We start from the raw sequence: 17246 nt of genomic DNA on the forward strand, positions 1-17246 counted from the left end.
TTGAGCACAGCCCTGTGAGGAGAGGCTGAGGGAGCTGGGGTTGCTTAGCCTGGAGAAGAGGAGGCTCAGGGGAGACCTTCTTGCTCTCTGAAACTCCCTGAAGGGAGTCTGTAGCCAGGTGGGGGTTGGTCTCTTCTCCCAGGCATTCCGCACCTGAGCAAGAGGACACAGTCTCAAGCTGTGCCAGGGGAAGTTTAGGCTGGAGGTGAAGAGAAAGTTCTTCCCAGCAAGAGAGATTGGCCATTGGAATGTGCTGCCCAGGGAGGTGGTGGAGTCTCCATCCCTGGAGGTGTTGAAGAAAAGCCTGGATGAGGCACTTGGTGCCATGGTTTAGTTGATCAGATGGTGTTGGGTGATAGGTTGGACTTGATGATCTCAAAGGTCTTTTCCAACTTGGTTAATTCTATTCCATTCTATTCTATTCTATTCTATTCTATTCTATTCTATTCTATTCTATTCTATTCTATTCTATTCTATTCTATTCTATTCTATTCTATTCTATTCCATTCCATTCCATTCCATTCCATTCCATTCCATTCCATTCCATTCCATTCCATTCCACAGCCTACTAGTATATCAAAGTGGTCAGATCAAGAGGACATCTCCTGAATGGAAGTGTTTATTGTTCATTGCCTGTGTTACATTACAGCTGTACCGTTATGAAGTGGCAAGTGGCCACACTGATTGTACCGGTGGATGCTGGGAGAGAAGCAGCATTTCTGCACGTTTGCCTTCTCACTGTGCTGCTTTTCCTGGCAATCACTTTGAGCCATTTTGTCCATCCCTTGTGTTGGTTAAAACTGAGAAACCATTTGGCAGTTTGGAGTGACAGACTGGGGTCACTCCTGAAGCGTATCACCATGCCCACTTCTCTCTAGAAGGGAGTGAAAACAGGGAACTGTAATAGGGTCTGATCACACATAGACAGGCTGGACAGATGGGCCGAGTCCAAGGGCATGAGATTGAACACAATCCAAGTGCTGGGTTCTGCACACTGGCCACAGCAACCCCAGGCAGTGCTACAGGCTGGGGTCAGAGTGGCTGGAGAGCAGCCAGGCAGAGAGGGACCTGGGGGCATTGGTCGATGGTAGGCTGAACATGAGCCAGCAGTGTGCCCAGGTGGCCAAGAGGGCCAGTGGCATCCTGGCCTGGATCAGGAACAGTGTGGCCAGCAGGAGCAGGGAAGTCATTCTGCCCTGTACTCTGCACTGGTTAGGCCACACTTTGAGTCCTGTGTCCAGTTCTGGGCCCCTCAGTTTAAGAAGGATATCAAAACACTTGAACATGTCCAGAGAAGGGCAACAAAGGTGGGGAGGGGTCTGGAGCACAGCCCTGTGAGGAGAGACTGAGGGAGCTGGGGTTGCTTAGCCTGGAGAGGAGGAGACTCAGGGGTGACCTTATTGCTGTCTACAGCTACCTTAAGGGAGGTTGTCGCCACGTGGGAGTTGGTCTCTTCTCCCAGGCAACCAGCACCAGAACAAGAGGACACAGTCTCAATCTATGCCAGGGGAGGTTTAGGCTAGATGTTAGGTAGAAGTTCTATACAAAGAAAGTGATTGCCCATTGGAATGTGCTTCCCAGGGAGGTGGTGGAGTCACCATCATTGGAGGTGTTCAGGAGGAGACTTGATGGGGTGCTTGGTGCCATGGGTTAGCTGTTTGGGTGGGTTGGATTGGTTGATAGGTTGGACACGATGATCTTGAAGGTCTCTTCCAACCTGGTCTATTCTATTCTATTCTATTCTATTCTATTCTATTCTATTCTATTCTATTCTATTCTATTCTATTCTATTCTATTCTATTCTATTCTATTCTATATTCAAAGTTTCCTTTTACAGTTCTCAGAAACAAACCAAAAAATTTCTGACCTTGCAGAGTATCTTGCAGTTTCCCATGGTTGTGGTCTGCCGAGCTAGCTGTGCCAGGGGTCTCTGCCTGGCTGCAGCCGGATAGCAGGCTTTTCACAGACGCAGTGGTAGTCGTATCCACATGGTGCAAGGCCCAGTCCATTGTAATAAAAATATACACATTGTCTGGAGGGTTTTTCAAGATTTACCCTAGAACAGAAAAATTTTTGTTACATCTCACCTCATCCAAACAGCACATCCTTGCCCTTGCCAGAAAAAAGAGCGAGCCTCACAAGAGCTACTCCTGTGGCTTCCACAGAGCACAGACACCCGCAGCGAGGAAAGGAAACACAGAGTGACGTTGTGCAGCGGTTCCTAGGAGCCTGACCTTGTCCTGAATATGGCAACACACACCTTCAGCAGACTCTAAGGGTGGATCTGTGTTGGTTTCATAGAATCATAGATTCAATAAGGTTGGAAGAGGCCTCAAAGATCATCAAGTCCAACCTGTGACCCAACACCCCATGACTAACTAAACCACGGCACTAAGTCTGCTCTCACAAACGAGCCCTCCTCCCCACAGATAAGGAGGGCAAAGAACACAAAAAGCTCTGAGCTAAGGAGAGTTTAATGAAAAGAATACAATGTAGGCCTTAGCCTATTTCACAGAAAAACAGCAAAAAGCAGAAGCAGCAGGAGAAGCCAGTGATAAAAGGCCCCCCCCAAGCCTGCAGCCAGCCCAGGGCAAAAAAGCAACACCGCAAAACTGGAAATCAGAAGCAGCAACTGGAAACAGGAAGCCTCTGTTAGGAAGAAGTTCTTGCCAGAAAGAGAGATTGGCCATTGGAATGTGCTGCCCAGGGAGGTGGTGGAGTCACCATCACTGGAGGTGTTTAGGAAGAGCCTGGCTGAGGCACTTGGTGCCATGGTTTAGTTGATTAGATGGTGTTGGGTGATAGGTTGGACTTGATGATCTCAAAGGTCTATTCTATTCTATTCTATTCTATTCTATTCTATTCTATTCTATTCTATCCTATCCTATCCTATCCTATCCTATCCTATCCTATCCTATCCTATCCTATCCTATCCTATTCCCTCAATTTAAGAAGGACATTGTGACACTTGAACGTGTCTAGAGAAGGGCAACAAAGGTGGGGAGAGGTCTGGGGCACAGCCCTGTGAGGAGAGGCTGAGGGAGCTGGGGTTGCTTAGCCTGGAGAAGAGGAGGCTCAGGGGAGACCTTCTTGCTGTCTCCAGCTCCCTGAAGGGAAGTTGTAGCCAGGTGGGGGTTGGTCTCTTCTCCCAGGCAACCAGCCCCAGAACAAGAGGACACAGTCTCAAGCTGTGCCAGGGGAAGTTTAGGCTCAAGGTGGGGAGAAAATTCTTCACAGAGAGAGTTGTTAGCCGTTGGAATGTGCTGCCCAGGGAGGTGGTGGAGTCACCATCCCTGGAGGTGTTCAAGGGGGGATTGGACTTGGTGCCATGGTTTAGTAGTCATGAGGTGTTGGGTGATAGGCTGGACTTGATGATCTTTGTGTTTTTTTTTCCAGCCTTATCTATTCTATTCTATTCTATTCTATTCTATTCTATTCTATTCTATTCTATTCTATTCTATTCTATTCTATTCTACTGTCTGAACATCAGGTTCCATGATACTTTGCTCCATCCAGCACTTCAGTTTTAAAGCTGTAATGATGTCAGCATGGTGTGGAATACTTATCAGCACATTCAATTGGCTACACCCATGACAGGATCCTAAACTTCAATGGAAGAAAGACTGAGTGCTAGATACCAACTGGAGGGTGCCAGTGGCTGTTTCAACAGAAATATTAAGAGGAGATAGCCCAGTAACAAAAAGGAAAATTGGCAAAGGAGGTGTCAGAGCAAGAAGGAAAATACTTTGTGTTTCTGAAATAACATGTTAAACCAAAGTGAAATGATTCTAGGGAATAAAAAGTCACATAAATATAAGAAAGCATAAAATCAGAAGCATGACATTAAACACCTTTCCCTTGGAGACATTTCCCTTGTGTCCTCACTGAAACAAAATCTCAAACACAAGAGAAACATATGGCATTCATGGTCAATCTGAAACCAAGCAGCTGAATTCATAGAGTCATAGAATCATTCAGGTTGGAAAAGACGTCTACAATTATCAAGTCCAACTCTCAAAACTGTGGAAATCAACTTTCTCTACACTTCTTTTTAACCATTGTTTGTGCCCAGATCACCCTCTAAGTGACAAGCTGCTCTCCATCATTTACCATCAGTCTTGGCTCACTGGAGAGGTCCCAGGTGACTGGAAGCTGCCAGCCTGGTGCCCATCCACAGGAAGGGCCGGTTGGACGAGCCAGGGAATTCCAGACCTGTCAGCCTGACCTCAGTGCCAGGCAAGGTTATGGAACAGATCATCTTGAGTGCAATCACACAGCACTTACAGGATGGCCAAGGGATCAGGCCCAGCCAGCATGGATTTAGGAGGGGCAGGTCCTGCCTGACCAACCTGATCTCCTCCTATGATCAGGTGACTGCCTGGTGGATGTGGGGCAGGCTGTGGATGTGGTCTGCCTGGACTTCAGCAAGGCCTTTGACACCGTCCCCCACATTAAACTCCTGGCCAAGCTGTCAGCCCCTGGCTGGGACAGCAGCACTCTGAGCTGGGTTAGGAACTGGCTGGAGGCTGAGCCCAGAGAGTGGTGGTGAATGGTGCCACATCCAGCTGGCAGCCAGGCACCAGTGGTGTGCCCCAGGGATCAGTGTTGGGCCCCATCCTGTTCAATATCTTTACTGATCATCTGGATGAGGGCATTGAGTCCATCATCAGTAAATTTGCAGATGACACCAAGCTGGGGGCAGGAGTTGATCTGTTAGAGGGTAGGAGAGCTCTGCAGAGGGACCTTGCCAGGCTGGACAGATGGGCAGAGTCCAATGGCATGAGATTGAACACATCCAAGTGCCAGGTTCTGCACATTGGCCACAACAACCCCAGGCAGTGCTACAGTCTGGGGTCAGAGTGGCTGGAGAGCAGCCAGGCAGAGAGGGACCTGGGGGTACTGGTTGACAGTAGGCTGAACATGAGCCACCAGTGAGCCCAGGTGGCCAAGAAGGCCAATGGCATCCTGGCCTGCATCAGGAACAGTGTGGCCAGCAGGAGCAGGGAAGTCATTGTGCCCTGTGCTCTGCACTGGTTAGGCCACACCTTGAGTCCTGTGTCCACTAATGGGCTCCTCAATTTAAGAAGGACATTGAGACACTTGAAGGTGTCCAGAGAAGGGCAACAAAGGTGGGGAGGGGTCTGGAACACAGCCCTGTGAGGAGAGGCTGAGGGAGCTGGGGTTGCTTAGCCTGGAGAAGAGGAGGCTCAGGGGAGACCTTCTTGCTGTCTCCAACTACCTGAATGGAGGTTGTATCCAGGTGGGGGTTGGTCTCTTCTCCCAGGCAGCCAGCACCAGAACAAGAGGACACAGTCTCAAGCTGTGCCAGGGGAAGTTTAGGCTGGAGGTGAAGAGAAAGTTCTTCCCAGAAAGAGAGATTGGCCACTGGAATGTGCTGCCCAGGGAGGTGGTGGAGTCACCATCCCTGGAGGTGTTTAGAAAGAGCCTGGATGAGGCACTTGGTGCCATGGCTTAGTTGATCAGATGGTGTTGGGTGATAGGTTGGACTCGATGATCTCAAAGGTCTTTTCCAACCTGACTGATGCTGTGAATTCTGTGATTCTGATCACACACCACTTTTGGGTAAGGCTAAGAAAAATTAGAAAGGGGGAAGTGAGACTCGGAGTACAGGGAAAACTGCTTCCAAGTTTGCTGTTCAGTGTGCTCTGTATGCCAGAGAAATTGGGAGTCACATGTGAGTGAGGACCAACTTTAAGTACTGTGAGAAAGCTGCCCACTTACCAGGCCTTCTGACCTTCTGTAACAGCTGTGTTGTCTGTCCAGTACCAATCTTTCTGTTCATCTCTAAATGTTAATCCAATCCAGTATGTACTCCTAGGAAATGTTCCTACCAATCCCTATGCAGAATAAGGACAATTAAAAACAGATATTTAGGAAGATATTACAAATAAATATTTAGAGTGAGAAGTTGAAAGTATTGATGGAGATTGCTTAAAATTGTTAGCCTGTCAAGGTCTGCATTCAGAGGAAAAGTCTGATCCAAAAGGAGAAATGACAGCAGAGCTGGTGTTAATTGGAAAGATGTGTCACCTTCATCAACCTGATTTCAATGCTATGGGTGAAACAGGGGATTGCTTTCTCTCCTTCAGTCATGAATCATTCCTACTCATTTACTCTGTCCTTAGCACTTGTCAGCACTGAAAAGGAGCTATATGGTTTGGTTTCTTGAACCTTCTCACTTGACTCTAGCATTGTTTACTCACTGACGAAGGCTGGACCATGACAGGTAGATTAGGTCTTGGAATTAAGCATTTAGTGGTATTCTCTTGGTAAGACTAGGTAAGAGTGCAAACTTGAGTATTGCCTTCTCACTACTGCTAGAGGGAAACCTCTGAAGATTTGAATTAAATTCTGATGTTTTTTACCTCTGCAGTGTCATTCCCAGTTTTCCCCTTTTCCCCTCACACCTCTCTAATGCCATGGTTAAGGTGGCTGAACAGATTGCACCTCACAATCTTAGCTGTCACCAGTTTGGGAGAGTGAGAATAAAGCTGCTCTCCTTTACTTCTGGGAGAAACCTTGTAGCCTGCAACTCAGTGAGAGGGTAGCTAGCATTTGTTGGTTGCTGGAGAGCAGGCAGGCCCTGCTTTGGCAGGGGGGTTGGACCTGATGATCTCTGGAGGTCCTTTCCAACCTCTAATGTATTGTGATACTGTGATTGCAAGCTCCTGGAACATCTTATCTGCCTTGTCTTCCAACGCATCTGCTGGCATCCAGCGGCAAACCCATTATTTCCTAAGGATTGGAAGGGACCTCTGAAGATCATCTAGTCCATCCCCCCCTGCTGGAGTAGTATCACCTAGAGTAAATCACACAGGAACAGATCTGGGCATCTTTTGAAAGTCTCCAGAGATGGAGACTCCACAACTCTCTGGTGGGCAGCTTGTTCCACTGCTCGGCCACCCTCAATGGAAACAAGTTTTCTTTACATTTATGTTCAACCTCCTGTGTTCCATTTTGTGTTCACTGGTCCGTAGCCCCTTGTCCTCTCACTGGACACCACTAAGAAGAGCCTGGCTTCAGCCTCCTCCTGACACTCACCCTTCAGATAGTTCAGAAATTCCACAAAATGAGGGCTCTGTGCTTTGCCCATTGGGAGACCAGGATGAAGATTTTCACATTAGTGTCTTACCCAATCCTTGTATAGATCTGTAATACTTGTACATGAGTAAAATCATTGCCCACAACACAACAGTCATGAACTTGCTTTTACCAGTCACCCCAGTAAGTAGCCAGCCATGAGAAGCCAAGGCAAGATGAGCTGTGCCTGACTTCCAGCAGTGCTCCGTGTGGTGATCACAGGATCATAGAATCAATAAGGTTGGAAAAGACCTCAGAGATCATCAAGTCCAACCTGTCACCCAACACCTCATGACTAGCCATGATTCATGGCTTCAAGTGCCATGACCAGTTCCCTTTTGAACACCTCCAGGGATGGTGACTCCACCACCTCCCTGGGCAGCACATTCCAATGGTGAATTACTCTTTCTGGGAAGAACTTTCTCCTCACCTCCAGCCTAAACCTCCCCTGGCACAGCTTGAGACTGTGTCCTCTTGTTCTGGTGCTGGTCGCCTGGGATAAGAAACCAACCCCCACCTGGATACAACCTTCCTTTAGGGAGTTGTAGAGAGCAATGAGGTCTCCCCTGAGCCTCCTCTTCTCCAGGCTAAGCAACCCCAGCTCCCTCAGCCTCTCCTCACAGGGCTGTGCTCCAGACCTCTCCCCAGCCTTGTTGCCCTTCTCTGGACTCGTTAAAGTGTCTCAATGTCCTTCCTAAACTGAGAGGCCCAGAACTGGACACAGGACTCAAGGTGTGGCCTAACCAGTGTACAGGGCACAATGACTTCCCTGCTCCTGCTGGCCACACTATTCCTGATGCAGGCCAGGATGCCCTTGGCCTTCTTGGCCACCTGGGCACACTGCTGGCTCATGTTCAGCCAGCTGTCAACCAGTACCCCCAGGTCCCTGTGATGACCAGCCCTATGCCTAAAGCCTACCCAGGACAACTGTAGAGATCCTCCTGTTCACAGTACCATTTGAGAAAATTATGTGTGAGCTGGGTGCATGAATTTCATGCTAAAGAGAGTGAGCAACAAGTCCATACCAGCTTTGAAACATCTTTTATCAGAAGAAGAGTAGAGTTTCTTGAAGAACAGAACTGGTGACTCTGTTTCCATGTCTTCTTTTCCTCAGAGAGGTAGTAACAAGTATTGCCACCTTTCAGCTGCCAGTTCACAGGGCAGAATACACAGTTCAAGCCTGGAAAAGAAAAAACATCACCATTTCTGCTCCTAGGCTGTCCCTCATAGAACATCACAGCTGGGATGTGATGACATCTGAAGGGTCTAAGGACACTTGAGACAGTCCTCATTTGGTCAATATCCCCCTGCGGTCCCAGAAGATTCAGGTAAAGATGGAGATGAAAATTGAAGCAGTGTTTCTCCCCTTCTTCCAGCACTGGGAGGAGATTCAGGTGTTACAAATTGAATCATAGAATCATAGAATCAGTAAGGTTGGAAGAGACCTCAAAGATCATCAAGTCCAACCTGTCGCCCAACACCTCATGACTAACTAAACCATGGCACCAAGTGCCACGTCCAGTCCCCTCTTGAACACCTCCAGTGATGGTGACTCCACCACCTCCCTGGGCAGCCCATTCCAGTGGGCAATCACTCTCTCTGTGTGGAATTTCTTCCTCACCTTCAGCTTAAACCTCCCCTGGCACAGCTTGAGACTGTGTCCTCTTGTTCTGGTGCTGCTTGTCTGGGAGAAGAGACCAACCCCCACCTGGCTACAACCTCCCTTCAGGGAGTTGGAGACAGCAAGGAGGTCTCCCCTGAGCCTCCTCTTCTCCAGGCTAAGCAACCCCAGCTCCCTCAGCCTCTCCTCACACAGTTTAATTCTTAGGCACCACTGTAGAATTGCCTGGGAGATGCAAGTGAGCCTGTTGTGGAGCTCTCATATACTAGTGCTGACAGGAACTAGCGTGCCCCCAATGCACTTCAGAGAACCTCTGTCATATGGAAGCTAAATCCTGAAACCCTGAAGCCATTGCCAGGTCCCAGGCTGGGCATATCTCTCCAGGCACTGAATGAAACAGAGATGCTCACTGACTGCTTTCTGGGTGGTCACACCAGGAAAGACACAGGCTCACATGAGTAGACAGGCCTGAGAAGACACAAGTCCTTTCCTTCCCTGCCATGCTGAAAAATAAGACTTCACCAAAAGATGCTGATTTACCTTTGTTACCATTGAAGTCATCCTCTCCTTCCAAGCACAGCTGATTTCCAATGTTTTGCAGTGCTTTTGAGAAATTTGCACGCAGCTCATTGTTTGTCACATTGAGGTTTCTAAGTTGTGTCCTGCAGTCCTGGGGAATCTGGAAAACTGAAAGTCACAATGCTGCCATTCAGAAAGGGGGGGACCTGGGTAGGAAATGTTTTAGCAGGTCACATAAATAAAGCATTTGGGAAAGATGTTAACATTTGCATGTAAAGGCTGCTGAGATGAAGGACACAGAATCACAGCATCATTAAGGTTAGAAAAGCGTTCTAAGTTCAACTGTCAACCCAACACTACATGCCCACTAAACCATGTCCTGAAGCGCCATGTCGAAAGGTTTCTTCAACACCTTCAGGGATGGTGGCTTCACTGCCTCCTTAGGTAGCCTGTTCCAGTGTTTGAGAACCCTTCCAGTCAAGAATCATAGAATCAATGAGGTTGGAAAAGACATCAGAGATCATCAAGTCCAACCTGTCACCCAACACCTCAAGACTAACTAAACCATGGCTTCAAGTGCCACATCCAATCCTGTCTTGAACACCTCCAGGGACTCCACCATCTTCCTGGGCAGCACATTACAACAGCTAACAACTCTCCGTGAAGAACTTTCCCCTCACCTTGAGCCTAAACCTCCCCTGGTGCAGCTTGAGACTGTGTCCTCTTGTTCTGGTCCTGCTCGCCTTGGAGAAGAGACCAACCCCCACCTGGCTACAACCTCCCTTCAGGTAGTCGTAGACAGCAATAAGGTCTCCCCTGAGCCTCCTCTTCTCCAGGCTAAGCAACCCCAGCTCCCTCAGCCTCTCCTCACAGGCCTGTGCTCCAGACCCTTCCCCACCTTTGTTGCCCTTCTCTGGACACATTCAAGTCTCTCAATGTCCTTCTTAAACTGAGGAGCCCAGAACTGGACACAGGACTCAAGGTGTGGCCTAACCAGTGCTGAGTACAGGGGCAGAATGACTTCCCTGCTCCTGCTGGCCACACTGTTCCTGATGCAGGCCAGGATGCCATTGGCCTTCTTGGCCACCTGGGCACACTGCTGGATCATGTTCAGCTGCTGTCAACCAGCACCCCCAGGTCCCTTTCTGCCTGGCTGCTCTCCAGCCACTCTGACCCCAGCCTGTAGCACTGCATGGGGTTGTTGTGGCCAAAGTGCAGCACCCAGCACTTGGACTTGTTGAATGTCATCCTGTTGGACTCTGCCCATCTGTCCAGCCTGGCAAGGCCCCTCTGCAGAGCTCTCCTATCCTCTAACAGATTAACTCCTGCCCCCAGCTTGGTATCATCTGCAAATTTACTGATGACTGATTCAATCCTCTCAAAAGAAGTTGCTTCTAACAGCCAAACTAATTCCCTCCTGATGCAACTTGAATCCATTTCCTCTTCTCCTACTACTTATTGCTAGGGAGAAGAGACCAACACCCACTTTACTCCAGCTTCCTTTCAGGGAGTTTTAGAGAGCGAGAAGGTCAGCCTCATTTTTTCTAGGCTAAACAACCCCTGTTCCCATAGCTTTTCCATTCCCTTCATATCCAGTGTTATTAGAGAGGAATTCACTTCATCTGTAGTCAGTACAGAAGGACTGTGGATAGTTTTTGGGAGACCAGACCAAACAAGGGCAACCAGAGGAAGCAGTGACTCAACTATTCTGTCCAACTCCCCTCCATTTTGCTCATTTCTAGCCTCATCACACTGAGAAGAGGACAAAGATACTGTGACAACAGAAAATATCTTTTTGCCTGGTTGCCTGTTCTCAGCTGAACCAGAAATTGCACCTGGAGGAGATGTAAGTCTGATGTCATTGTGGTGAAGGCACATTATACCCAAATATCGAATCTTGGCCCAGCATGTGGACAAGTTCCCCCTCCTTCAGGAGGAAGACAAAAGCCAAGGCATTAGCCAGGCCAGCACACACCCAGTGCATTCAGTGCTCGTGCAAATACCAAATATGGCGTAATCCTAGCTTCACGCTTTCTACAGGCTGAAGCCAGTGGTCTGTGAGAATGCCCATTGGTCAAACCCAGCCTCGAGGAATCTATAAGTATCACCTCAGTTGGTAAACAAGTTGCCCCCTCATTCAATTTGTGCTTGCTCGAGAAAGCAACTCTCGAGCCATAGCCTCTGCCATTGAGCTTGTTGTTGTTAGCTTCTGTCATACGTGCATGCATACTGAAAGCCTCTGCATCGTGAGAAGCAATCGTGAGGATCATCTCCAGAGGGAGGACCTTCACTGAGCCTGAGAAGCCCAGCATGTCCACAGCCAGTCGTACCGGCTGGGAGAGCCCACCGTGCTGCCGGAGGACTGGACTAACCTTGGAGGGTAAGATCTGCCCAGTTGCCAGGGAGAAAGGACTTGATCGAGACCGAGTCCACACATGCCTAGCCCCGCCGTAGCGGGAGAGGAGCTGCCACGTGTGCTGCTCTGAGCCCTGTGAATCTCAGGGAAGACTAAAGCACTGTTCGTGCCTATACTGCACCAAACCTGGGACCACTCCGAGCGTCCTGCTATTCCTTTAAGCTCAGTGAACGAGAATCCGCCGTTTAACGGAGCTGCATTCTCTCCCCGAGGCCGTTTACATCATCCCCGAGATCACCGTAGCCGGGCCAACCCCGCAGCCTTTGTCTGCTGTCATTGTCCAATTGGAAATGTCCGAGCCCACCTACTGGCAGCCGTCACCCCGCTCCACTGTGCGAGCTGACTCCGAGGGCCGACCCCACAGGCCTACCCCGACCAGGACCGATCCCTGTTGTCTGGAGGGAATTGACCAAGTCCTAAAGGGAACCTGCTTCTGAGCTAAGCCCAGGTTCCATTACTCCCTCTCTACTGCTGCGGAGAGAGAACAGTAACCTAACGCTGCTGTCCTTCTTGACCAGGAACCAGTCCAGTGACAGTAGTCTGCCGGACCCTCACCTTGCTACAAACAACAAATGCAGAGTATCTCCCATGTGCTTTCCATCCACTAGCACTCAGTTCAAAGTACTCGCGTCTAGCAGAGTAAGCGCTGACATATAGAAAGATTATAACATTGCTGTATATAGCCAGGAGCCACCCGTGTCCCACCGAGTCGCCATCTAGTGGTCAAACGGTCGAATTGCACCCTTTGTAATATAAATATAGAAATAGTCTGTAGATAGTTCCACTAAGTTGTAATCATAACACTAAGCCACTTATGGAATTGTCGTAGGGTTGGAAGGGTAAGGCCAAAAAGCCTCCTCCCTCCCCCCTGTAAAGTAAAGGGAAGGAAAAATTGAGGGGAAAGGAAAAAAAAACCTCACAGCTGAATTAGCAAAGCAATGAGAGCTGTATATTTACAAAGCAATATAGGATATGCAGGGAAATATATACAAGATTTACAAGATTTACAGTATATACAAAAATATACAACAAAGTAGCACAGAAATGAGAGTTCCCCCCTCTACTGAGGGAGTTCCCCACCTCTGCTCTCCCCTCTCTCCCCCTTTCCCCAGAGCGGGTTAGAAAGAGAGAGAAAGAGAAAAAAGTTAGAAGCAGTTATGTGTTAATTGGAAATCAGTTAAAACAGGCCTTGCAGTTTTATCAATTTTCAAGGTCGAGCCTTGGCCGAAAGCCCAGAACAGAGAGCTGCTGCCCAGAGGAGGAGCGGAAGAAAGACTGAAGATAAAAGTGCCGGAATGCCCAGGATACCCTCCTGCACTCCCAGTTCAGAAGGTGCTTCCTCCCAGTCTACCAATGAAATTAGTTTAGATCCATCTTTTTGTTTACCAACATCCGTCCACCATATTGCCTTTCTTAAGGGGACACCCTCAACCGGTCACAGGAATGTATTTCACCAATGTGCACTAGAGCATGTATATAAGTTGGTGATTAATTGGTTATTAATCATTTGATAATAAATAAAAGTAATCTTTTCATAATTCATATTTCATATTAATAAAATTAATAACCTCTTCATCACAGTCCTTCAGTAGCTTGATCCCCCCCAGCAAACAGAAACGCAACAGTACTCACGTAAAACTGCCAGGGCCACCAGCGCTGCCAACAACACCAGGCACAGCGTCAACAGAATCCAGACTGCTGGCCCGTTAGAGTGAGATGAAGGGGGAGGCCCTGGGAAGAATTCAGTGATGAAATTACCAGGAGAATGGTGAATGCTTCAGCCCCATTAAACTGCAGCCATCTCTGTGGTGGATTGTTCCATAACTGCTTTTACTTTACAGATCTATTTTGCTCTTGCAGAGTCTCTGCACACAGCATAAGATGCCCAAAGTAAGAGAGTGAGAGATCACTGAATCATAGAATCAATAGGTTATAAGAGACCTTAAAGATCATCAAGTCCAACCTGTCAACCAACACCTCATGACTAACTAAACCATGGCTTCAAGTGCCATGTCCTATCCCCTCTTGAACACCTCCAGGGACTCCACCACCTCCCTGGGCAGCACATTCCAGTGGACAATCTCTCTTTCTGGGAAGAACTTTCTCCTCACCTCCAGCCTCAACTTCCCCTGGCACAACTTGAGACTGTGTCCTCTTGTTCTGTTGTCGCTGCTTGCCTGGGAGAAGAGACCAGCCCCCACCTGGCTACAACCTCCCTTCAGGGAGTTGGAGACAGCAAGAAGGTCTCCCCTGAGCCTCCTCTTCTTCAGGCTAAGCAACCCCAGCTCCCTCAGCCACTCCTCACATGGCTGTGCTCCAAACCCCTCCCCAACCTCGTTGCCCTTCTCTGGACATGTTCAAGAGTCTCAATGTCCTTCTTAAACTGAGGGGGCCAGAAGTGGACACAGGACTCAAGGTGTGGTCTAACCAGTGCTGAGTCCAGGGCACAATGACTTCCCTGCTCCTGCTGGCCACACTGTTCTTGATGCAGGCCAGGATGCCCTTGGCCTTCTTGGCCACCTGGGCACACTGCTGGTTCATGTTCAGCTGGCTGTCTATCAGCACCCCCAGGTCCCTTTCTGCCTGGCTGTTCTCCAGCCACTCTGACCCCAGCCTGTAGCTCTGCATGGGGTTGCTGTGGCCAAAGTGCAGCCCCTGGCACTTGGACTTGTTGAATGCCATCCTGTTGGACTCTGCCCATCTGTTCAGCTTGGCAAGGTCCCTCTGGAGAGATCACAGTGGCTCAGTGGAGAATGTAGACAGCTGTAGTCCTTTCAAAGGGCATAGGAGGTGGCAAGAAACATACTGAGAAAGGAAGATATTGCAAAACCTAGAAAGCTGATTACTCAAACCTGAAAACAAATGTGCACTGTATGGTTGTGGCAGTTCATGTGTGGTTCTGTCTCTGGTGGTCTGGTTAATTTGGGTGTTAAGAGTAAATTCTTCTGCTACTTCAGGGCAATTTGAGATTTCTAGCTTAGAGTTTACTGCGAATTTTCCTGTGATTAGAGTTATAGCCTAAAGGCAGAAGTGAGATCTCAATGAGGAGAAGAAGAAGCAGCAATCTTTTCCTGAGCAGAAGAAATTTTAAGCATGTGAGTCACTCAAAAGAAACCCTGTTTGTAGAAGCTGGAAGGCTTAATATGTTAATACCATAGGATCACAAAATGGTTTGGGTTGGAAGGGGCCTTAAAGATCACCTAGTTCCAACCCTCTTGTGTGGGGGCACCTTCCCCCTAGAGCGTGTTGCTCCAGGCCTCATCCAACTTGGCCTTTAACATTCCCAGGGATGGGGCATCCACAGTATCTGGGGAACCTGTTCCAGTGTCTCACCAGCCTCACAGTAAAGAACTTCTTTCTTACTTTGAATCTAAATCTACCTGCTTTCAGTTTAAAGCCATTATCCCTTGCCAATCACTATGAGCCCATGTAAAAAGTCCAAGGAACTTCTAAGATCATAGAATCATAAAAGTGTTTTGGTTGCAAAAGACCTTCAAGAGTTTATTGAATCCAACTGTTGACCTAACACCCTCATGACCATTAAACAATGTCCAAAATGCCATGTCTATACTGCAGGAGGGAGAAAAAGCATTGAGTTTGTCAGGGAAGCACTAAATCAAAAGCAAATGTTGAAGTTGTCACTGTACGGACTTTGTAGAGAAATTTAGTGTGTCAGGCTGAAGGAACAGGAATGGAAATTACACAGTGTGCCTTTCTGAGAAACCACTTCTGGTCAGCTTCTGTGGTGAAGCAATCATGGGCTGATGGACTGCTTGTACAAGACCTTGCTCTGTAAAGCTCAGCATGGCGAATGTTGAGGTGGAAGAAGATTGACAGCAAATGTTGTCTTGAACTGGGACACAGTCACTGCTATCTTATCTTCAACCTCCTGTTCACCATAAACCCCAGGTCCTTTCTAGCCTCCACAGCCACCTTGATTCCCATCTGTACTACTGCCTGGTATTAGTCCAGCCTCTGTGTACAACTTGTGGGGCTTCATGGGAGTTTCTGCTCAGCCAGTCCTCATGTTCCTCATTGTTTTTCTGTTTCAGAGGTCTACCACTTGGTAGCATCAGCCACTGTCCCTAGTTTAGTATCAAGCTGGGGCTGTTCAGCCTGGAAGAGTCTGAGGGGGCATCTCATCAATGCTTGTCAGTCTCTAAAGGACAAATGTCAGGAGGATGGAGCCAGACCGTTTTCAGTGGTGTCCAGTAACAGGACAAGAAGCAATGGACACTATTTAAAACAGGGTGTCTAAAATGTGTTCAGCCCTTTAACAAAGAGAGCTACTTCAAAGACCAGTGCCTTAATTCAGGCTTGAACTTCAGCAGTGACATGAGTCAGCCAAAGCTGATTTAGTTCCAAGCTTGAACGTAAATAGATAAATTAAGTGGAATGGATCCACTATAAAAATTTGCTCAAGTTAGGCTGAACATGAAGTTTAGACAAGAAGAATTATTTTGACCTTAGTTTAACACTTAGTAATATGACCTTAGTTTAACACTTAGTAACATGACCTTAGTTTAACACTTAGTAATATGCTCTTCTGTGAAATCATAAGATCACTTTTTCAGACAATAGTAGTATGGAGGATTGATCCCAAGGTCCCTTCAGCTGTGCTAGATGTAGCAGAAGCAGTGTGAGGTTAACAAAAGAAACTCTTTAGACACTGCTTTAATTAAAACAGCCAAAGTCAAAGCCACCACTCAGTCTTTATTCACATAGCTACCCAGGAAATACGTTTTTCTCGTTGGATCTCACTCTCAATACTACAAAATCTTTGTCTCATCTAAAAAGTCTTAAAAGTTCAGGCAGAAATGACAGCAGCAAAACCCAAGATATATTTACAACTAGTACAACTTTTCTGATAGCAACAAAGGTAACAAAGAGCCCTTGAGCAGACAATCAAAAGTATTTCCAGTCCCCAGACCACCCCCCGATAACTGCATAGGTACTATACCTTTTTCCTTAGTATCTTTACGCTCTCTGATATTATCCAGTTCATAGCTCTTTTCAAACTTCAGATTAGCGTATGTGACTTCTTGTGTCATAGCTGGTAAACAGGAAAAGTGTCAGACAAATAGGGCAGAAAAAGAGTGAGCATTTGCAGCTCGCACGCCAAGAAGCAAATCCACCCCTCTGAGGGATTTCCTTGCACTGGCAGACGCAACAACTGCCGGCAGAGACACCGAGATACGTCCAAGCCCCCTCAGTCACAGTGCTGCCAAGAAGTTGTTCCTCTTTCTCTTGCTGCTGTGTTCTCCTTCTTCCTCTTTATCTCAAATCTTCATTTCCTGAGTCACACCTATTTACATTTGCAGCCACTGTTGTAAAGCCATTCTCTTTTCATTAGAACTCTTATTCGCTTGCATAGGCAGCACTTAATTCTTAATTGCATCAAGTTCAGGCTTGAAACATGGCACTGAATTAAATCCGTCCTACAGTTTTGAAGCTTTTAGTCTGGGCAGCTGTGTTCAGCAGCATATTTGTGCTCAAGCTTCAGTTTCTGGCTTCAAGTGTCACCATGGAAGATTTAGACTGAATATCAGGAAGATTTTGCTGACTGAAAGAGTCGTGGGGTCACGATTT

At 47.7% G+C, this 17246-nt stretch overlaps 1 protein-coding gene across 1 annotated transcript; it reads right to left on the reverse strand.

Annotated features, from left to right (window-relative positions):
- Window positions 1–220: 220 nt before the first annotated feature.
- Window positions 221–16902, reverse strand: KLRG1 (killer cell lectin like receptor G1). The gene is made up of 7 exons (XM_068166062.1): window positions 16618–16902; window positions 13290–13388; window positions 9263–9409; window positions 8127–8281; window positions 5743–5858; window positions 1868–2056; window positions 221–874 (listed from the first exon to the last, which is right to left on the reverse strand). The coding sequence occupies exons 1-6, from the start codon at window positions 16706–16708 to the stop codon at window positions 1912–1914; spliced, it is 753 nt and encodes a 250-aa protein (XP_068022163.1). The 5' UTR covers window positions 16709–16902; the 3' UTR covers window positions 221–874; window positions 1868–1911.
- Window positions 16903–17246: the final 344 nt, after the last annotated feature.

This window comes from Melanerpes formicivorus, unplaced genomic scaffold (genome assembly GCF_026170545.1).
Source record: "Melanerpes formicivorus ecotype bairdi unplaced genomic scaffold, bMelFor1.0.p_v2 SCAF_96, whole genome shotgun sequence".
Classification (NCBI taxonomy): Eukaryota; Metazoa; Chordata; class Aves; order Piciformes; family Picidae; genus Melanerpes; species Melanerpes formicivorus.